General features: G+C 44.8%; 1 protein-coding gene across 4 annotated transcripts in view; it reads left to right on the forward strand.

Annotated features, from left to right (window-relative positions):
* Positions 1-24,202, forward strand: part of LOC109907253 (MAGUK p55 subfamily member 6) — an 89,354-nt gene that overhangs the window by 58,565 nt on the left and 6,587 nt on the right. For 2 of the 4 annotated variants that reach the window (XM_031793114.1, XM_031793113.1), the window contains 4 exons: positions 11,649-11,767; positions 14,106-14,258; positions 23,535-23,687; positions 23,824-24,051. In XM_031793114.1, the coding sequence (XP_031648974.1) occupies positions 11,651-11,767; positions 14,106-14,258; positions 23,535-23,687; positions 23,824-24,051 (651 nt within the window). In that variant the 5' untranslated portion in view covers positions 11,649-11,650. The remainder of the gene's footprint in view (positions 1-11,648; positions 11,768-14,105; positions 14,259-23,534; positions 23,688-23,823; positions 24,052-24,202) is intronic. The other 2 variants (XM_020505122.2, XM_031793115.1) reach the window with 1 other exon arrangement.

A 24,202-nucleotide genomic window follows, 5' to 3' on the forward strand; every position in this document is an offset into this window, starting at 1 on the left:
TCACCTGTCTCTCATCTCCTATCTTTCTATCATCTCCTGTCTCTCTATCATCTCCTGTCTCTCTTTCATCTCCTGTCTCTCTATCATCTCCTGTCTCTCTATCATCTCCTGTCTCTCTATCATCTCCTCTCATTCATCTCCTGTCTCTCATCTCCTCTATCATCTCCTGTCTCTCTTTCATCTCCTGTCTCTTTTTCATCTCCTGTCTCTCATCTCCTCTCTCATCTCCTCTATCATCTCCTGTCTCTCTTTCATCTCCTGTCTCTTTTTCATCTCCTGTCTCTCATCTCCTCTATCATCTCCTGTCTCTCTTTCATCTCCTGTCTCTTTTTCATCTCCTGTCTCTCATCTCCTCTATCATCTCCTGTCTCTCTTTCATCTCCTGTCCCTTTTTCATCTCCTGTCTCTCATCTCCTCTATCATCTCCTGTCTCTCATCTCCTCTAACATCTCCCGTCTCGCTATCATCTCCTGTCTCTCATCTCCTCTATCATCTCCCGTCTCTCTATCATCTCCTGTCTCTCATCTCCTCTATCATCTCCCGTCTCTCTTTCATCTCCTGTCTCTCATCTCCTCTATCATCTCCCGTCTCTCTTTCATCTCCTGTCTCTCTTTCATCTCCTGTCTCTCTATCATCTCCTGTCTCTCTTTCATCTCCTTTTTCTGTAAATTGCTTTTAGTTTAATCCCCCTGCTATTGTTTCTCATTGTCTTTCTATCTGTCTTTCTCTGTCCTCTATCTCCCTGTATCCTTCTCTCTCTTCCTTCTCTCTGTGTTTAGAGACTGTTTCTCATTGTCTTTCTATCTGTCTTTCTCTGTCCTCTATCTCCCTGTATCCTTCTCTCTCTTCCTTCTCTCTGTGTTTAGAGACTGTTGCTCATTGTGTAGTAGTTGGAAGTTGAAGGGCAGAGCAGCTAGCTTTAGACCAACTGTCCCTTAGTGGAGGTGGTGGGGGTAATCTTTCGGTTAGGTAAGCATTGCTGTGGTCGAGGAGTGGTCATGGTCCTGGCTATGGAGGGTGCCTGTCCCAACGGGTTGGAGGTAGAGGTGGAGCCCCCTCCGGATGCAGGCGGGACAGGAGAGGGGGTGGTTGGGTCCAGGGAGGGGGCGGCTGCTGAGCCCACAGAGGGGGCCAACACATCCGGAGGTAAGACTCTCAGTTGCCAGATAGTTATACTATGGAAAATATTTGTTGCCCGATATTAGTACAACAGAGAGAGTTATTGTTTCCAGCTAGATATGCCTTGCCAGCTATTCATTACCTTCCAGGGGAAAGATACTTTTTGACCGATATTTCAGAACTATTTGTGGGTTACGTAGTGTCTACTGTCCAGTCATTAGCGAAGAGAGACTTGCCTGTTCCAAAGTGCAAAGGCTGTTTTGGATAGGTATTTCATAACAGTTTGTGAGTGAAGGAAGGGATTGCTAGTTAGTATCACTATCCACAGGTCCGAGACTGTCAGGTATTTGTTGTGTACGTAGGTGAGGCAACGGGTTGCCAGATTGTGAGTGTTTGTTGACTTTCTTTTATTCCTGGACAGAGGAAGCATTTCCGAAAAGAGAAGTGAGTCATTGTACTGTACCACATGGTTTACGGGACATACGGGGAGAGAGGAAGAGAGGGAGAGAGAGAGAAATGGAGTGGAGAGAGGAAGAGGCAAGAAGAGAGAGAAATAAAATACTTTGCTGCTTCAGAATATTAATGAATTACAACGTAAAATAGGAGATTTAAAAAACCTTCCTCTACCCTCTATGCTAGAGAAAGACTAACTATGCTACCTTTTATAATACAGTGTAGTGTAAGTACATTGAAGATGCATTGGCAAGTGGAACCGTATTGGAGTGTTACTGTAGTAATTGTATCTATTCTTATGCAAGTCATATTCAGGGATTATAAAGTATTTATGCCATCCCCCCACCCACATCAGAGTAACATAGTGGAATGTATCCTTTGATCTGATGCACATATACTTATGCACACACACACACACACACACACACACACACACACACACACACACACACACACACACACACACACACACACACACACACACACACATACACACATACACACACACACACACACACACACACACACACTGAGGTTCAGTGAACTCTGTGAACAAACTCCTCTGGGGTACAAAAACATATTGGCTTGACCCAGAGGGAGAAGGTCAACCCAGAGATTAAGTTAACAGAAATCTGCCACAGTTATCTCTTTCATAGTCAGTACTGCTTACAGTTGAAGTCGGAAGTTTACATACACTTCAGCCAAATACATTTAAACTTAGTTTCTCACAATTCCTGATATTTTATCCTAGTAAAAATTCCCTGTCCTAGGTCAATTAGGATCACCACCTGAACTGAAAAGTTCAGGTGAATGAATGTGAAATGTCAATATAATAGTAGAGAGAATGATTTATTTCAGCTTTTATTTCTTTCATCACATTCCCAGTGGGTCAGAAGTTTACATACACTCAATTAGCATTTGGTAGCATTGCCTTCAAATTGTGTATCTTGGGTCAAACATTTTGGGTAGCTTTCCACAAGCTTCCCACAATGACTTGGGTGAATTTTGGCCCATTCCTCCTGACAGAGCATGTGATCAAGGCCTCCTTGATCGCACAAATTTTTCAGTTCTGTCCACAAATTTTCTTTCGAATTGAGGTCAGGGCTTTGTGACGTCCACTCCAATACCTTGACTTTGTTGTCCTTTAGCCATTTTGCCACAACTTTGGAAGTATGCATGGGGTCGTTGTCCATTTGGAAGACCCATTTGCGACCAGGCTTTAACTTCCTGACGGATGTCTTGAGATGTTGCTTCAATATATCCACATCATTTTCCATTCTCATGATGCCATCTATTTTGTGTAGTGCACCAGTCCCTCCTCCAGCAAAGCACCCCCACAACATGATGCTGCCACCCCTGTGCTTCACGATTGGGATGGTGTTCTTTGGCTTGCAAGCCTCCTCCTTTTTCCTCCAAACATAACGATGGTCATTATGGCCAAACAGTTCTATTTTGTTTCATCAGACCAGAGGACATTTCTCCAAAAAGTTAGATTTTTGTCCCCATGTGCAGTTGCAAACCGTAGTCTGGCTTTTTTATGCATTTTTGGAGCAGTGGCTTCTTCCTTGCTGAGCGGCCTTTCAAGTTATGTCGATATTGGACTCGTTTTTACTGTGGATATAGATACTTTTGTACCTGTTTCCTCCAGCATCTTCACTGTTGTTCTGCGATTGATTTGCACTTTGCACACCAAAGTACGTTCATCACGCGTCTCCTTCCTGAGCGGTATGACGGCTGCGTGGTCCCATGGTGTAAACAATTGTAGGAAAATTACTTGTGTCATGCTTGTGTCAAAGTAGATGTCCTAACCGACTTGCCAAAACTTTAGTTTGTTAACAAGGAATTTGTGGAGTGGTTGAAAAGCAAATTTGAAAGACTCTAACTTAAGTGTATGTAAACTTCAGACTTCAACTGTATTTACACTAAGTAGATCCAAAGCACACAAACGTCTGTCTAAATGTCTTTGTGACATATGACAGAGAAACATAGGTTCTTCTTGTTCAGTCACGCTGCCTTGGAGACACATCCCAACACACACAAACACACACACACACCCCAACACACACATACACACACACACACACACACACACACCCCAACACACACACACACCCCAACACACACACACTCACACCCCAACACACACACACACACCCCAACACACACAAACACACACACCCCAACACACACACACACACACACACACGTAATAACACATAACAACAGAGACACATATCCCAACAGTTATGTGTTCCTTTAGGGCGAACTTGCAAGAGGGTGTGGAGTCACACTTTTATGTGGGGAATGTGGGTAGCTACATGTGATAGCTTTTGGTGGCCCAGGATTTGCATGCTGTACGTCTGCCTGTCTGTCTGTATGTCTGTCTGTCTGACCGTCTGTCTGTGCGACGGCACGTGTGCGTGCTTAGGTGTGTGGTCTTTGTATTGGAGTCATGGACAGTATAATTTGTGTGTGTTTGTGTCTATAGGAGAGCTTGAAAGGGGGATTATGTCTCTGTGTGTGGGGGGGTTAACTGTAATCAAGGGGATGGTTTAATGGTTGTTTTTGTTGGTGTGGGTGGGTGTAATTGATAGTCTGGACCAGTTTGGAACTGTGTGTTTTGTTGGTAGACTATGAGTTACACTATGAGTTGGAGATTTAGAGATGGAGTTAGAGATATAGAGATAGCGATGGAGTTAGCGATATAGATGGAGTTGGAGATATACAGTTAGAGATACACAAATACACCCCACAGCCACTGTGACTGACCCAAACTTAAGGAAAGCTTTGACTATGTACAGACTCAGTGAGCATAGCCTTACTATTGAGAAAGGCCGCCGTAGGCAGTCACAAGAAAAGGGCAACCAGTGAAGAACAAACACCATTGTAAATACAACCCATATTTATGCTTATTTATTTTCCCTTGTGTACCCTTAACCATTTGTACATCGTTGCAACAATGTATATATATACGTAATATTACATTTGTAATGTCTGTATTGTTTTGAAACTTCTGTTTATGTAATGTTTACTGTTCATTTTTATTGTTTATTTCACTTTTGTATATTATCTTCCTCACTTGCTTTGGCAATGTTAACACATGTTTCCCATGCCAATAAAGCCCCTTGAATTGATTTGAATTGAATTGATATAGAGATGGAGTTAGAGATAGAGATGTAAAGTTAGAGATATAGAGTTAGAGATAGATATGGAGTTTGCAATATAGATGAGTTAGAGCTATAGAGTTAGTTAGAGATGTAGATGAATTTAGAGAGATGGAGTTAGATATATAGAATTAGAGTTGGAGTTAGAGATAGATATAGAGTTAGTTAGATATATAGAGTTAGAGATATAGAGATAGACATGGAGTTAGAGATAGAGATGACTTAGAGATATAGAGATGGAGTTAGAGATAGAGATGAGTTAGAGATATAGAGTTTGAGATAGAGATGGTGTTAGAGATGGAGTTAGAGATATAGAGTTAAGAGTTAGAGATAAATATAGAGTTTGAGATGGAGTTAGAGATGAGTTAGAGATGGAGTTAGAGATAAATATAGAGTTAGAGATGGAGTTAGGGATAGAGATGGAGTTAGAGATATAGAATTAGAGATGGAGTTAGAGATATAGAGTTAATAGTTAGAGATAAATATAGAGTTAGAGATGGAGTTAGAGATATAGAGTTAATAGTTAGAGATAAATATAGAGATAGAGATGGAGTTAGAGATATAGAGTTAGAGATGGAGTTAGAGATAGAGATGGAGTTAGGGATAGAGATGGAGTTAGAGATATAGAGTTAGAGATGGAGTTAGAGATAGAGATGGAGTTAGAGATATAGAGTTAGAGATGGAGTTAGAGATATAGAGTTAGAGATGGAGTTAGAGATAGAGATGGAGTTAGGGATAGAGATGGAGTTAGAGATATAGAGTTAGAGATGGAGTTAGAGATAGAGATGGAGTTAGGGATAGAGATGGAGTTAGAGATATAGAGTTAGAGATGGAGTTAGAGATAGAGATGGAGTTAGAGATATAGAATTAGAGATGGAGTTAGAGATAGAGATGGAGTTAGGGATAGAGATGGAGTTAGAGATATAGAATTAGAGATGGAGTTAGAGATATAGAGTTAATAGTTAGAGATAAATATAGAGATAGAGATGGAGTTAGGGATATAGAGTTAAGAGTTAGAGATAAATATAGAGTTAGAGATGGAGTTAGGGATATAGAGTTAACAGTTAGAGATAAATATAGAGTTAGAGATGGAGTTAGAGATAGAAATGGAGTTAGAGATATAGAGTTTGGAATTAGAGACAGAGATGGAGTTAGGGATATAGAGTTAACAGTTAGAGATAAATATAGAGTTAGAGATGGAGTTAGAGATAGAAATGGAGTTAGAGACAGAGATGGAGGTAGAGATATAGAGTTTGGAGTTAGAGATTGTGCGTTACGACAGACGGTTACGACAGAGCCTGGGCGCGAACCCAGAGTCTCTGATGACACAGCTGGCGCTGCAGTACAGCGCCCTTAACCACTGCGCCACCCAGGAGGCCGTGTTCATGATTTTAATCAAACTGAACACTAGAACAAGAAATAACAAAGTGGCACAAACAACACAGTTCTGTCTGGTGCAGACACACAACACAGTTCTGTCTGGTGCAAAAACACAACACAGTTCTGTCTGGTGCAGACACACAACACAGTTCTGTCTGGTGCAAAAACACAACACAGTTCTGTCTGGTGCAAAAACACAACATAGTTCTGTCTGGTGCAGACACACAACACAGTTCTGTCTGGTGCAAAAACACAACACAGTTCTGTCTGGTGCAAAAACACAACATAGTTCTGTCTGGTGCAGACACACAACACAGTTCTGTCTGGTGCAAAAACACAACACAGTTCTGTCTGGTGCAAAAACACAACACAGTTCTGTCTGGTGCAGACACACAACACAGTTCTGTCTGGTGCAGACACACAAAACAGTTCTGTCTGGTGCAGACACACAACACAGTTCTGTCTGGTGCAAAAACACAACACAGTTCTGTCTGGTGCAAAAACACAACACAGTTCTGTCTGGTGCAGACACACAACACAGTTCTGTCTGGTGCAGACACACAACACAGTTCTGTCTGGTGCAAAAACACAACACAGTTCTGTCTGGTGCAAAAACACAACACAGTTCTGTCTGGTGCAAAAACACAACACAGTTCTGTCTGGTGCAGACACACAACACAGTTCTGTCTGGTGCAAAAACACAACACAGTTCTGTCTGGTGCAGACACACAACACAGTTCTGTCTGGTGCAAAAACACAACACAGTTCTGTCTGGTGCAAAAACACAACACAGTTCTGTCTGGTGCAAAAACACAACACAGTTCTGTCTGGTGCAGACACACAACACAGTTCTGTCTGGTGCAGACACACAAAACAGTTCTGTCTGGTGCAGACACACAACACAGTTCTGTCTGGTGCAGACACACAACACAGTTCTGTCTGGTGCAGACACACAACACAGTTCTGTCTGGTGTAAAAACACAACACAGTTCTGTCTGGTGCAAAAACACAACACAGTTCTGTCTGGTGCAAAAACACAACACAGTTCTGTCTGGTGCAGACACACAACACAGTTCTGTCTGGTGCAAAAACACAACACAGTTCTGTCTGATGCAAAAACACAACACAGTTCTGTCTGGTGCAAAAACACAACACAGTTCTGTCTGGTGCAGACACACAACACAGTTCTGTCTGGTGCAGACACACAACACAGTTCTGTCTGGTGCAGACACACAACACAGTTCTGTCTGGTGTAAAAACACAACACAGTTCTGTCTGGTGCAAAAACACAACACAGTTCTGTCTGGTGCAGACACACAACACAGTTCTGTCTGGTGCAGACACACAACACAGTTCTGTCTGGTGCAGACACACAACACAGTTCTGTCTGGTGCAGACACACAAAACAGTTCTGTCTGGTGCAGACACACAACACAGTTCTGTCTGGTGCAGACACACAACACAGTTCTGTCTGGTGCAGACACACAACACAGTTCTGTCTGGTGTAAAAACACAACACAGTTCTGTCTGGTGCAAAAACACAACACAGTTCTGTCTGGTGCAAAAACACAACACAGTTCTGTCTGGTGCAGACACACAACACAGTTCTGTCTGGTGCAAAAACACAACACAGTTCTGTCTGGTGCAAAAACACAACACAGTTCTGTCTGGTGCAAAAACACAACACAGTTCTGTCTGGTGCAAAAACACAACACAGTTCTGTCTGGTGCAAAAACACAACACAGTTCTGTCTGGTGCAGACACACAACACAGTTCTGTCTGGTGCAAAAACACAACACAGTTCTGTCTGGTGCAGACACACAACACAGTTCTGTCTGGTGCAAAAACACAACACAGTTCTGTCTGATGCAAAAACACAACACAGTTCTGTCTGGTGCAAAAACACAACACAGTTCTCTCTGGTGCAGACACACAACACAGTTCTGTCTGGTGCAGACACACAACACAGTTCTGTCTGGTGCAGACACACAAAACAGTTCTGTCTGGTGCAAAAACACAACACAGTTCTGTCTGGTGCAGACACACAACACAGTTCTGTCTGGTGCAGACACACAAAACAGTTCTGTCTGGTGCAGACACACAGCACAGTTCTGTCTGGTGCAAAAACACAACACAGTTCTGTCTGGTGCAGACACACAACACAGTTCTGTCTGGTGCAGACACACAGCACAGTTCTGTCTGGTGCAAAAACACAACACAGTTCTGTCTGGTGCAGACACACAACACAGTTCTGTCTGGTGCAGACACACAACACAGTTCTGTTTGGTGCAGACACACAAAACAGTTCTGTCTGGTGCAGACACACACAACACAGTTCTGTCTGGTGCAGACACACACAACACAGAGAATAACTACCCACAAAACACAGGTGGGAAAGGGCTACCTAAATATGGTTCTCAATCAGAGACAACGATAGACAGCTGCCTCTGATTGAGAACCACACCCGGCCAAACACACAGAAATAGGAAACATAGAATGCCCACCCCCCCCCCGGACTCCGAGACTCCGACCGCAAAACCTAAACTTATAGAGGATGTCAGAGGGTAGGCATCTATCCGCGGTGGCGGCTCTGGTGCGGGATGTGGACTCCGCTCCACCTTAGGCTTGGCCCACTTAGGTGGTGCCTCTGGAGCGGGGACCCTCGCCGCTGACCTCGCGCTGACCCCGGACAGGAGGGCGACTCTGCCAGCGCCGGACAGGAGGGCGACACTGCCAGCGCCGGACAGGAGGGCGACTCTGGCAGCGCCGGACAGGAGGGCGAGACGGTAGAAGGAGAGAGAGACGGGTAGAAGGAGAGAGAGACGGGTAGAAGGAGAGAGAGACGGGTAGAAGGAGAGAGAGACGGGTAGAAGGAGAGAGAGACGGGTAGAAGGAGAGAGAGGCGGTAGAAGGAGAGAGAGACGGGTAGAAGGAGAGACAGACGGGTAGAAGGGTAGAAGGAGAGAGAGACGGGTAGAAGGAGAGAGAGATGGTAGAAGGGTAGAAGGAGAGAGAGACGGGTAGAAGGAGAGAGAGACGGTAGAAGGAGAGAGGCGGTAGAAGGAGAGAGAGACGGGTAGAAGGAGAGAGAGACGGGTAGAAGGGTAGAAGGAGAGAGAGACGGGTAGAAGGAGAGAGAGGCGGTAGAAGGAGAGAGAGACGGGTAGAAGGAGAGAGAGGCGGTAGAAGGAGAGAGAGACGGGTAGAAGGAGAGAGAGACGGGTAGAAGGAGAGAGAGACGATAGAAGGAGAGAGAGACGGGTAGAAGGAGAGAGAGACGGGTAGAAAGGTAGAAGGAGAGAGAGACGGTAGAAGGAGAGAGAGGCGGTAGAAGGAGAGAGGCGGTAGAAGGAGAGAGAGACGGGTAGAAGGAGAGAGAGACGGGTAGAAGGGTAGAAGGAGAGAGAGACGGGTAGAAGGAGAGAGAGGCGGTAGAAGGAGAGAGAGACGGGTAGAAGGAGAGAGAGACGGTAGAAGGAGAGAGAGACGGTAGAAGGAGAGAGAGACGGTAGAAGGAGAGAGAGACGGTAGAAGGAGAGAGAGGCGGTAGAAGGAGAGAGAGGCGGTAGAAGGAGAGAGAGGCGGTAGAAGGAGAGAGAGGCGGTAGAAGGAGAGAGAGACGGTAGAAGGAGAGAGAGACGGGTAGAAGGAGAGAGAGACGATAGAAGGTGAGAGAGACGGGTAGAAGGAGAGAGAGACGGGTAGAAAGGTAGAAGGAGAGAGAGACGGTAGAAGGAGAGAGAGGCGGTAGAAGGAGAGAGAGGCGGGTAGAAGGAGAGAGAGACGGTAGAAGGAGAGAGAGACGGTAGAAGGAGAGAGAGACGGTAGAAGGAGAGAGAGACGGTAGAAGGAGAGAGAGACGGTAGAAGGAGAGAGAGACGGTAGAAGGAGAGAGAGGCGGTAGAAGGAGAGAGAGGCGGTAGAAGGAGAGAGAGGCGGTAGAAGGAGAGAGAGGCGGTAGAAGGAGAGAGAGGCGGTAGAAGGAGAGAGAGACGGTAGAAGGAGAGAGAGACGGGTAGAAGGAGAGAGAGACGATAGAAGGTGAGAGAGACGGGTAGAAGGAGAGAGAGACGGGTAGAAAGGTAGAAGGAGAGAGAGACGGTAGAAGGAGAGAGAGGCGGTAGAAGGAGAGAGAGGCGGGTAGAAGGAGAGAGAGACGGTAGAAGGAGAGAGAGACGGTAGAAGGAGAGAGAGACGGTAGAAGGAGAGAGAGACGGTAGAAGGAGAGAGAGGCGGTAGAAGGAGAGAGAGGCGGTAGAAGGAGAGAGAGGCGGTAGAAGGAGAGAGAGGCGGTAGAAGGAGAGAGAGACGGTAGAAGGAGAGAGAGGCGGTAGAAGGAGAGAGAGGCGGTAGAAGGAGAGAGAGGCGGTAGAAGGAGAGAGACGGTAGAAGGAGAGAGAGGCGGTAGAAGGAGAGAGAGAGAGTGGATGAGAAAATGTGAGGGTGTCATTTTCTTCATGGCTTTACATATGAATATGCACACACACACACACACACACACACACACACACACACACACCTCCACAGGGCTGTAAGTGTATTACAGGAGTAATTACAGGCTGTATTACAGCCATGGAGCAGAAAGAAGATTTTGCACTTTTATAGCTAATTTCATGCAATTCTACAAATTTTGCCATGGGGCAGAGAGAAAAATGACCAGTTTTACAGCTAATCTCCTGCAATTCTACACATTTTACCATAGGGTGGAGAGAAATGTTTGCGGTTTTTAATATGATATTTGATATCTGGGTGAGAGTGACAGTGGGGGGCTCTCCGGTCGGTATTTCGATCCTGATTACTAAATTTAGGCAGCTAGACACTAGACTAACTTACCAATCTAAAAAGAAATGGCTGCCATGGGCTAATTGAGTGATTATCAGTGACTGACATAATAACAAGAGGAAAACTGCTGATTCTAACTCAACAGTAAACATTTGTAATTATGAGGAAATGTATCAGCTGGCCTACAAAAGGGAGGCGGGGCCGGCAGTCGTTCATCGCTGATCTACAGTGTGACTTCCTCACTCCCTTTATCTCTGTTTTCCATATCTACAGTAACTAACACCTCTCCCTCCCCTCTCTATTTCCCTTTCTCTCTCCACCACTCTCTCCCTCCCCTCTCTCTTTCCCTTTCTCTCTCCACCACTCTCTCTCCCTCCCCTCTCTCTTTCCCCTCCTCTCTCCACCACTCTCTCCCTCTCCCTCCCCTCTCTCTTTCCCCTCCTCTCTCCACCACTCTCTCCCTCTCCCTCCCCTCTCTCTTTCCCCTCCTCTCTCCACCACTCTCTCCCTCTCCACCACTCTCTCTCCCTCCCCTCTCTCTTTCCCCTCCTCTCTCCACCACTCTCTCCCTCTCCCTCCCCTCTCTCTCTCCCCTCCTCTCGCCACCACTCTCTCCCTCTCCCTCCCCTCTCTCTCTCCCCTCCTCTCTCCACCACTCTCTCCCTCCCTCCCCTCTCTCTCTCCCCTCCTCTCTCCACCACTCTCTCTCCCCCCTCCCCTCTCCCCGCTCTCTCCCCCCTCCCCCCACAGCGATGCAGCAGGTGTTGGATAACCTGGGGGAGCTGCCCACCTCCACGGGGGCCAAAGACATCGACCTCATCTTCCTCAGAGGAATCATGGAGAGTCCCATTGTACGGTCACTCTCCAAGGTAGCAGATACACATAGGGGAAGAACACACAGAGACCGACTCCCACACTGAGAATGACTCCCACACTGACAATGACTCCCACACTGAGAATGACTCCCACACTGAGAATGACTCCCACACTGAGACTGACTCACACACTGAGAATGACTCACACACTGAGAATGACTCACACACTGAGACTGACTCCCACACTGAGAATGACTCCCACACTGAGAATGACTCCCACACTGAGAATGACTCCCACACTGAGACTGACTCACACACTGAGAATGACTCACACACTGAGAATGACTCACACACTGAGACTGACTCCCACACTGAGAATGACTCCCACACTGAGAATGACTCACACACTGAAAATGACTCACACACTGAGACTGACTCCCACACTGAGACTGACTCACACTGAGAATGACTCACACACTGAGAATGACTCACACACTGAGACTGACTCCCACACTGAGAATGACTCCCACACTGAGACTGACTCCCACACTGAGAATGACTCCCACACTGAGAATGACTCCCACACTGAGACTGACTCACACACTGAGAATGACTCACACACTGAGAATGACTCACACACTGAGACCGACTCCCACACTGAGAATGACTCCCACACTGAGAATGACTCACACACTGAAAATGACTCACACACTGAGACTGACTCCCACACTGAGACTGACTCACACTGAGAATGACTCACACACTGAGAATGACTCACACACTGAGACTGACTCCCACACTGAGACTGACTCCCACACTGAGAATGACTCACACACTGAGACTGACTCCCACACCGAGAATGACTCACACACTGAGACTGACTCACACACTGAGACTGACTCACACACCGAGACTGACTCACACACTGAGAATGACTCACACACCGAGACTGACTCACACACTGAGAATGACTCACACACTGAGACTGACTCACACACTGAGACTGACTCACACACTGAGACTCACTCACACACTGAGACTGACTCCCACACTGAGACTGACTCCCACACTGAGACTGGCTCACACACTGAGACTGACTCCCACACTGAGAATGACTCACACACAGAGACTGACTCACACACTGAGAATGACTCACACACTGAGACTGACTCACACACTGAGACTGACTCACACTGAGAGTGACTCACACACTGAGACTGACTCACACACTGAGAATGACTCACACACTGAGACTGACTCACACACTGAGACTGACTCACACACTGAGACTGACTCACACACTGAGAATGACTCACACACTGAGACTGACTCACACACTGAGAATGACCCACACACTGAGAATGACTCACACACTGAGAATGACTCACACACTGAGACTGACTCACACACTGAGACTGACTCACACACTGAGAATGACTCACACACTGAGACTGACTCACACACTGAGAATGACCCACACACTGAGAATGACTCACACACTGAGAATGACTCACACACTGAGAATGACTCACACACTGAGACTGACTCACACACTGAGACTGACTCACACACTGAGAATGACTCACACACTGAGAATGACTCACACACTGAGAATGACTCACACACTGAGAATGACTCACACACTGAGAATGACTCACACACTGAGAATGACTCACACACTGAGACTGACTCACACACTGAGACTGACCCACACACTGAGAATGACTCACACACTGAGAATGACTCACACACTGAGAATGACTCACACACTGAGACTGACTCACACACTGAGAATGACTCAGAATCAGTGTACTCATACATAACAGCCCCCCACCCCACCCCCCTCAGGTACCCTGATGGTCCCAATGATACACACACACACACACACAAGCTCACTCTAACCCATATATGTGCACTGATTTGACATATTCATATTCAACCCTTGGTGAGGTCTGTTAGTCACTGCTAGACAAGAGGATGTCAGGAGGATGTGCCAGCAGCTCTCCCAGTGCCTTCACAGACTGATACTCTGACCACTGGGGTGATGTCCTGCCCTGAATTAGTCAGCATTGGCTTGCCGCCATAATGGTCATTCTGGGCAAGTGGGAGAGTGTTTGTCACGCCACTGACAGACAAAGAGAGAGAAAGAGAGAGGGGGGAGAGAGCGAAAAGATTGAGAGATGATTTTGACTTCCTCATCACAATACAACCACAGAACCCTCACTCAACAACTCAACTTACTGACACCAGTGCCAAAAGGAAGTATAACACAAGTTCAGACAAAGGCAAGGGAACGCAACCACACACAACAATGGCTATCTACCAGTGTACAACTTCCTCCCATGTCTGTACAGTATGTGACCCCATAACCTTTCACCTCTGACCCCTGCAGGCCCACGAGCGATTGGAGGACTTGAGGCTGGAGGCGGTGCAGGACAACAATATAGAGCTGGTCACAGACATCTTGGGTGACATCACAGCCCTCAGCGTCCGTGATGACAGCGCAGCGGAACTCTCCCGAATCCTTCAGGAGCCCCACTTCCAGGTCCGTAACCCAGTCACTAAGGTTAAAGGTTATAGTTGATGCTAATGGCCTACATTCTGAACTGACCCCATAGCCTATATACCTTGGTTCTTCTTGTTAATCTTACAGCATGGGCTATGAGCAATATGGATATAGGCTGAGTGTACAAAACATTAAGAACACCTTCCTAATATTGAGTTGCACCCCCCTCTATTCGTCGGGTGCATGGACTCTACAAGGTGTTGAAAACATTCCACAGGGATGCTGGCCTTTGTTGACTCCAATGCTTCCGACAGTTGTGTCAAGTTGGCTGGATGTCCAATGTCCGATTGGTTGGTGGACCATTCTTGATACACACAGGAAACTGTTGAGCGTGAAAAAACCAGCAGTTCTTTTTTTTTAAATGATTTTTTATTTAATTTTTTACCCCCTTTTCTCCCCAATTTCGTAGTATCCAATTGTTAGTAGTCACTATCTTGTCTCATCGCTACAACTCCTGTACGGGCTCGGGAGAGACGAAGTGTGCCCGTTTGGGGATCTGATAGTATTTCTGATTGGCTTAATGCACCACCACTAATGAGCTGTGGAGCTTCTCAAAGGAATGCTTTCTTCACCTCAAACAGCAAGCAAACAACCTCTGTTTTTACATCCATTGAGAATGACAATAGTTCCTCAATGTATTTTTAAATCTTTCCAGCTCTCTCCCTTTCGATAACCACTCAGCATGAAAGGGAAAAATGTCATTTTCTGATTCAGTGGAAACATCGTAAAACAGGCCTACCTGAGGACCTCGTATCCCTTGATCAAATAGCCTACAGCTGTGTCTGTCCCGAGCTCACTGCTACAGGAACCTCTGAGGACCCAGAATATTTTATACAATGCTGCATGTTTGCTCGCTCAAGCCTGACCCAATTTGGTAGTTGACACGTTTCAAGTTCATTGCAGACAGGCCATGCATAGCCAGTGTGATTTATAGGATATTTATTTTGATCAGGATATTCTTAAATTATTATTTAGTCTTATTTCTTTTACCCCTTTTTCTCCCCAATTCCGTTGTATCCAATTGGTAGCTACAGTCTTGTCTCATCCCTGCAACTCTTGCACGGACTCGGGAGAGGTAAAGGTCGAGAGCCGTGCGTCCTCCGAAACGCAACCCAACCAAGCCATACTGCTTCTTGACACAAGGCCAATTTTGCGCCGCCCCATGGGTCTCCTGGTCTCGGCCGGCTGTGACAGAGCCTGGACTCAAACCAGGATCTCTAGTGGCACAGCTAGCACTGTGATGCAGTGCCTTAGACCACTGCGCCACTCGGGAGGCCCATCAGGATATTTTCTACCTGCAGGCTGCAATGTTTGTTGGCTTTATGTAGGCTATTTTTACATAGTTGGCAATTCAAATAGAAGTTACTATTTATGTTGGTATGATTTTATTTTAGATTTGGAGATAATTTTCATTAACCACATGACAATGATTTTGAAATACGAAGATGTTTTGATAAATTAAATGAAACATTTCCATGAAAATGTGCATATGAAAATCACGGTCAGATAAATTTGCATTCCACATGAGAACGGTTGCCAACTCCTCTCCTATTACCGGCAACTACACCTGCATTGCTTGCTGTTTGGGGTTTTAGGCTGGGTTTCTGTACAGCACTTTGAGATATCAGCGGATGTACGAAGGGCTATATAAATACATTTGATTTGATTTGAGTAACTGCAGAATCTGCGAAAGCCAGCAGGATCGAGAGGAGGATGATCAGGTCAAGGTTTTTTTCTTCTGGTTATCTAGATCTCTGGCTCCCTCTTGAGTCATTTGTATGTTATTTCATCAAATAGTAATCTTAAATCATCAGACAAGCTCAATGCATATAGCTGATTTTATTTAAACACATAAGGTGTGTCTATATATGGAAAAATACACGTAAACAAATGTTGACCAATTGATTGGTCGAAAGTACAGACGAAGATTTTTTGGGGTCTGGGACAGTCCTAACCCTTGGGCAAAATATGTGCTGAACATTGTATGATGTTTTTCAATGTTGATGGTTCTATTTTAGTACAGAAACAATTCTATACATGTATTCATCTAATCTCCTGTTATGAAAGGATCAAAACCTGACCTCCTACATCCATGGACCTATCAGAGGACTAACAGGGTTTTTCAGAGTATGGACCTATAGGATTTATATCTTTGAGTAGGGAATATCTTTGCTTCAATGCATGCATACTATCAGTTCAAAGATAAGACTTTGATGACCTCCTGAGAGAGTAGCTGGAGCGCGAGAGAGAGACTGTGACAGGGAGATGGGGAAAGTGATTACTTGACAGTGAGCTTAAATCTGGAATCCTTAATCAGGGATGCAAACCCTTCGCTTTTCGGTGATATTCGCCATTTTGATCTCAATAGGCCATCCACGTGAATCGTGTAGATAAAAAGAAAAAAGTTTGTGGCTGGAAAGGGGGTCTGTTTCTCATATCGAAACCATTGACTGAGCACAGAATTCACCCCTGCACGTTATATCCTCCTGATTCCTGCTTACAAGCAAAAACTCAAATGTAAATGGTCCGATGAAGCGGATGCTAAATCTACAGGACTGTTTCGCTATCACAGACTGGAATATGTTCTGGGATTCATCCGATGGCATTGAGGAGTTTACCATATCAGTCACCGGCTTCATTAATAAGTGCATCAACGACGTCGTCCCCACAGTACGTACAGTGCATTCGGAAAGTACTCAGCCCCCTTCACGTTTTCCATATTTTGTTACGTTACAGCCTTAATCTAAAATTTATTAAATTGTATGTTTTTCTCAGGAATCTACACATAATAACCCATAATGACAAAGCAAAAAAAGATTTTCAATATTTTAGCAAATTTATAAAAAAAACTAAAAAACTGAAATATAATATTTACATAATTATTCAGACCCTTTACTCAGTACTTTGTTGAAGCACCTTTGGCAGTGATTACAGTATTGAGTCTTCTTGGGTATGACACTACAAGCTTGGCACACCTGTATTTGGGTAGTTTCTCCCATTCTTCTCTGCAGTTGGATGGGGAGCGTCGCTGCACAAATATTTTCAGGCTGTTTGAAGGTGAACCTTCACCCCAGTCTGAGGTCCTGAGCTCTCTGGAGCAGGTTTTCATCAAGGTTCTTTGTACTTTGCTCTGTTCATCTTCCCCTAAATCCTGACTAGTCTCCCAGTCCCTGCCGCTGAAAAACATAACCACAGCATGATGCTGCCACCACCATGCTTCACCGTAGGGATGATGCCAGGTTTCCTCCAGACATGACGATTGGCATTCAGGCCAAAGGGTTCAATCTTGGTTTCATCAGAGAATCTTGTTTCTCATGGTCTGAGAGTCCTTTAGGTGCCTTTTGACAAACTCCAAGTGGGCTGTCATGTGCCTTTTATTGAGGAGTGGCTTCCATTTGGCTATTCTACAATAAAGGCCTGATTGGTGGAGTGCTGCAAAGATGGTTGTCCTTCTGGAAGGTTGTCCCATATCCACAGAGAAAATATGGAGCTCTGTCAGAGTGACCTTCGGGTTCTTGGTCATCTCCCTGACCAAGGTCCTTCTCCCCCGATTGCTCAGTTTAGCCAGGCGGCCAGCTCTATGAAGAGCCTTGGTGGTTCCAAACTTTTTCCATTTAAGAATTATGGAGGCCACTGTGTTCTTGTGGACCTTCAATGCTGCAGAAATATTTTGGTACTCTTCCCCCTCGACACAATCCCTCGACACAATCCTGTCTCGGAGCTCTATGGACCAATCCTTTGACGTCATGGCTTGGTTTTTAGCTCTGACTTGCACTGTCAACTGTAGGACCTTATATAGACAGGTGGGTGCCTTTCCAAATCATGTCCAATCAATTGAATTATTATTATTATTATATATATATATTTTTCACCTTTATTTAACCAGGTAGGCCAATTGAGAACAAGTTCTCATTTACAACTGCCACCTAGCCAAGATAAAGCAAAGCAGTGCGACAATAAACAACAACACAGAGTTACATGTGGGATAAACAAAAGTACAGTCAACAACACAATAGAAACATCTATATACAGTGTGTGCAAATGGAGTAAGGAGGTAAGGCAATAAATGGCCCATAGTAGCGAAGTAATTACAATTTAGCAAATTAACACTGGAGTGATAGATGTGCAGATTATGATGTGCAAGTAGAAATACTGCAAAAAAAGTAAATAAAAACAACATGGAGATGAGGTAGGTAGTTGGATGGTGTCACACTCTGATCATTATTTGCGTTGTTTGTTTCTATGTTTTGTTTGGTCAGGGTGTGATATGAGTGGGCATTCTATGTTGCATGTCTAATTAGTCTGTTTCTATGTGTTTTGGCCTGATATGGTTCTCAATCAGTGACAGGTGTTTGTCGTTGTCTCTGACTGGGAACCATATTTAGTTAGCCTGTTTTGTATTGTGGTTCGTGGGTTATTGTCTATGTGATGTTGCATGTCAGCACTCAGTTTCTATAGCGGTCACGTTCGTCTGGTTAGTTTGTTTTGTTTAGTGTACTTTGTGTTTTTTTTGTCTATAATTAAAAGTATGTATTCACACCACACTGCGCTTTGGTCTCCTCAATACGACGATCGTGACAGATGGGCTATTTACAGATGGGCTGTGTACAGCTGCAGCGATCGGTAAGCTGCTCATATAGCTAATGCTTAAAGTTAGTGAGGGAGATATGTCTCCAACTTCAGTGATTTTTGCAATTCGTTCCAGTCATTGGCAGCAGAGAACTGGAAGGAATGGCGGCCAAAGGTGGTGTTGGCTTTGGGGATGACCAGTGAGATATACCTGCTGGAGCGCGTGCTACGGGTGGGTGTTGCTATGGTGACCAGTGAGCAGAAATAAGGCGGAGCTTTACCTAGCAAAGACTTATAGATGACCTGGAGCCAGTGGGTTTAGTGACGAATATGTAGCGAGGGCCAGTCAACGAAAGCATACAGGTCACAGTGGTGGGTAGTATACGGTGCTTTGGTGACAAAACGGATGGCACTGTGATAGACTTATAGATGACCTGGAGCCAGTGGGTTTAGTGACGAATATGTAGCGAGGGCCAGTCAACGAAAGCATACAGGTCACAGTGGTGGGTAGTATACGGTGCTTTGGTGACAAAACGGATGGCACTGTGATAGACAGTGCCATCCCAGTTTGCTGAGTAGAGTGTTGGAGGCTATTTTATAAGTGACATGGCGAAATAGGAAGCCGATTCTAGATGTAACTTTAGATTGGAGATGCTTAATGTGAGTCTGGAAGGATAGTTTACAGTCTAACCAGACACCTAGGTATTTGTAGTTGTCCACATATTCTAAGCCAGAACCGTCCAGAGTAGAGGTCGACCGATTATGATTTTTCAACGCCGATACCGATTATTGGAGGACCAAAAAATCTGATACCGATTAATCGGACGATTAAAAAAAAAATGTATTTGTAATTATGACAATTACAACAATATTGAATGAACACTTATTTTAACTTAATATAAAGCATCAATAAAATCAATTTAGCCTCAAATAAATAATGAAACATGTTCAATTTGGTTTAAATAATGCAAAAACAAAGTGTTGGAGAAGAAAGTAATATGTGCCATGTAAAAATGTGTGCCATGTAAAATATGCCATGTAAAAAAGCTAACATTTAAGTTCCTTGCTCAGAACATGAGAACATATGAAAGTTGGTGGTTCCTTTTAACATGAGACTTAAATATTCCAAGGTAAGAGGTTTTAGGTTGTAGTTAATTGTCACGTTCTGACCTTTATTTCCTGTGTTTTGTATTTAGTTAGTATGGTCAGGGCGTGAGTTGGGTGGGCAGTCTATGTTTGATTTTCTATGATTTGGGGTTTTCTATGTTTCGGCCTAGTATGGTTCTCAATCAGAGGCAGGTGTCATTAGTTGTCTCTGATTGAGAATCATACTTAGGTAGCCTGGGTGTCACTGTGTGTTTGTGGGTGATTGTTCCTGTCTTTGTGTTTGCACCAGATGGGACTGTTTTAGGTTTTCTCACATTTGTTGTTTTTGTTAGTTATCTCATGTGTAGTTTCTTTATAAATTAAAGAATATGAATAACCACCACGCTGCGCTTTGGTCCGCCTCTCCGTCAATGGAAGAAATCCATTACATTAATATAGTATTTATAGGACTATTTCTCTCTATACCATTTGTATTTCAAATACCTTTGACTATTGGATGTTCTTATAGGCACTATAGTATTGCCAGTGTAACAGTATAGCTTCCGTCCCCCTCCTCGCTCCTCCCTGGGCTCGACCCAGGACCATATCGACAACAGACACACTCAAAGCATTGTTACCCATCGCTCCACAAAAGCCGCGGCCCTTGCAGCGCAAGGGGAATAACTACTCCGAATCTAAAAGCGAGTGACGTTTGAAACAGTATTAGCGCACACCCAGCTAACTAGTTAGCCATTTCACATTGGTTACACCAGCCATTAGGCTGATAGGCTTGAAGTCATAAACAGCGCTGTGCTTGCAAAGAGCTGCTGGCAAAAAGCACGAAAGTGCTGTTTGTATGAATGATTACGGGCCTGCTGCTGCTCAGTCAGACTGCTCTACCAAATCATCAGACTTAATTATAACATAATAACACACAGAAATACGAGCCTTTGGTCATTAATATGATCGAATCCGGAAACAATAATTTCGAAAACAAAATGTGTATTATTTCAGTGAAATACGAAACCATTCGGTATTTTATCTAACGGGTGGCATCCAAAAGTCTAAATATTCTTGTTACATTGCACAACCTTCGATGTATGTCATAATTACGTAAAATTCTGGCAAATTAGTTCGAAATGAGCCAGGCAGCCCAAACTGTTGCATATACCCTGACTCTGCATGCAATGAACGCAAGAGAAATGACACAATTTCACCTGGTTAATATTGCCTGCTCAGCTGGATTAGTAGTTATAACTAGTGATTATGATTGATTGTTTTTTATAAGATAAGTTTAATGCTAGCTAGCAATTACGCCCTCCGACAAACCATCAAACAGGAAAAGCGTTAATACAGTACAAAGATCGAAGCCTACTACCTGGCTCTGACACTCGTCGGATGTGACAGGGCTTGCAAACTATCACAGAGTACGGCGGAAAAACCAAGCCATGAGCTGCCCAATGATGTGAGCCTACCAGACGAGCTAAATGCCTTCTCTGCTCGCTTTGATTCATGCAAGACTGAACCATGCATGAGAGCACCAGAGCTGTTCCGGACGACTGTGTGATCATACTCTCCATAGCCAGTGTGCGTAAGACCTTTAAACACGGTTAACATTCACAAGGCCTGACATATTTCCATGATGCATACTCCGAGCATGCGCTGACCTCTATACCAGGCTGTGTCAGAGAAAGGTCCTGAAAATTGTCAACGACTCCAGGGTACCAAAGGACCCTGAACAGATTCTACCCCAAGCCATGAGACTGCTAAATAGTTAAGCCTGGTAGCTATTTAGTTAACTATTTAACTCTCTGAATTGACTCATTTTGCACTAACTTTTCTGACACATACGCTTCTGCTACTGTTTATTATCAGTCACTTATTCCTAGTTATACTGTATGTACATATCTACCTCAATGACCTCGTACCCCTGCACATGGACTCGGTACTGGTACTCCCTGTATATAGCCATGTTATCTTTACTCATTGTATATTTATTATTCTTTTTCTATTATTTCTGTTATTTTAGTTAGGAAGGGCCCATAAGTAAGAATTTCACTGATAGTCTACCCCTACTGTTTACGACGCATGTGATAAATAACATTTGATCTGATATCAAACAGAGTTCAGAGCGTGATGTCAGATATGTCATATCAGAATGATCACGTGACAGCTGTGCTCAGCCAGCCGCGTCCCCTACTAGCCGTCTCCGCTTGTCTCCGCTTTTTTTCTCCGCCAGTTATTTCAGCCGTGATGAGGAGCTGGGTGTGAAGACACTTATGAGTCTTCTGTTGTTGCGTTTGCTTCTAATTATTGGAGCAGCTAGCAGCCTGTTAGAACCAAGAGCACAGGGCAGTTTGACTTCGCTGTCACGCAGCCTCTGAGGGACGGGAAAATGGGATACCTAGTCAGTTGAATCAGTGCCATAACAGAGCACAGTGACAGTCATGCTTGCACCTTTACATCGCTGAAAACTGCGTATCTTTTGCCCACAAAACATTCAAAAGTTATGCACCCTATTACCGGAGCTACCTTTCCTTTTTGTACCACAATTCATACGCATTTATATCATTTCATAAACTACTCGCAGGCCGCTAATCGGTGGTTAGATAGCAAACAACCTTGTTTAGTCATGTTACCTAGCTAGCTAACAACCTGGTATCTTGACCAATAGGCTATTCACAAATTTGGATGGCACGGGAAGAACAGAAAAGAGAGGCCTACTACTCCGTACCGTTATTCTTTGCCTGGTATTGCGATCCTTAGTCAAATGTTGGTATTGTGACAACACAAGCACATATTTGGGCCCTCACCAGTTTGCATCCCTGTTAATAGTCAAATTGCCACGACGTCCGTTTGTGATATTACAACAACAAAGACTGGAAACAAGGCCACCAGATTATTTTTCCTCTGACATCATTGCATGTGTGATAGAACAGCAGCATTTGTACTGCAATTTTTAACCTTGATGCTCCTCAGCTCTGCTTCATCAACAAAACAATAACTACCTGTTTCCCCTACTGTGGATTCCACTCATCCTACATGTACATATTACCTCAATTACCTCGACTAACCGCTGCCCCTGCACATTGACTCTGTACCGGTACCCCCCTGTATGTAGCCTCGCTATTGTTATTTTACTGCTGCTCTTTAATTATTTGTTACTTTTATTTCTTTATTTTTTTCACTTATCAATTTTTTACTTAACACATTTTTCTAAGTAAGCATTTCACTGTAAGTCTACACCTGTTGTATTCGGTGCATGTGACATGTTTCTCTTCTCTTCCCATTTTACTTCCTTCTCATCCTTATGTTTCTCATCCTTCCCTTCTGCTAATTCCCTTTCACTCACTCTTTCTCCATCTCTCTATCCCCCTCTCTCTATCTCTCCCCCTCTATATCTCTACACCTCTCTCTATCTCTACCGCTCTCTCTATCTTTCCATCCCCCTCTCTATCTATCTCTCATCTCCCTCTCTCTATCTCTCTCCATCCCCATTTCTCCCCTTCTCCATCTCTCCTTACCCCCTCTCCCCATCTCTCCATCCTCCTCTCTCCATCCCTTTCTATCCCCCTCTCCCCATCTCTCTCTCCCTCTCAGTCACTCCTTGAGGCCCACGACATGGTAGCCTCTAAGTGCTATGAGGCCGTGCCCCCAGCGGAGCTGTTTAATGAGGAGCTGGGGAACAGTTCTCTGATGCAGGCTGATGCTGTACGCATGATCGGCATCCGCAAGAAGGCTGGAGAACCACTGGTGAGTGAGTGTGAGTGTGGGATAGATCGAGAGGGAGTGAGATGAAGAGTTTGTGTGTGTGTGTGCGTGCGCGCGCGCGTTTCTGCATCTCTGCACGGATTTCATTGACCATCTATCTGCTCCTTCCCTCTCTCAGGGAGTGACGTTCAGAGTGGAGAAGGAGGAGCTGGTCATCGCTAGGATCCTCCATGGAGGAATGATTGACAGGCAGGGTCTGCTGCACGTGGGTGACATCATAAAGGAAGTGAATGGGCGGGACGTAGGGAACAACCCCACTGAGCTGCAGGAGATGCTGAAGGACTGCAGCGGAGGAATCACTCTGAAGATACTGCCTAGTTATAGAGATGCACCCGCCCCACCACAGGTACACACACACATGCTCATACAAACACAGCACATGCAGGGACACACACATGGACGTACACGTGTGCCCTCTCATACTCGAGCATTCATGCTCTCTCTCCTTCTTTCTCTCTTCCCCCCTCTCTCTCTCTCTCTCTCTCTCTCTCTCTCTC

The sequence above is a fragment of the Oncorhynchus kisutch genome, linkage group LG17 (assembly GCF_002021735.2).
Source record: "Oncorhynchus kisutch isolate 150728-3 linkage group LG17, Okis_V2, whole genome shotgun sequence".
NCBI lineage: Eukaryota > Metazoa > Chordata > Actinopteri > Salmoniformes > Salmonidae > Oncorhynchus > Oncorhynchus kisutch.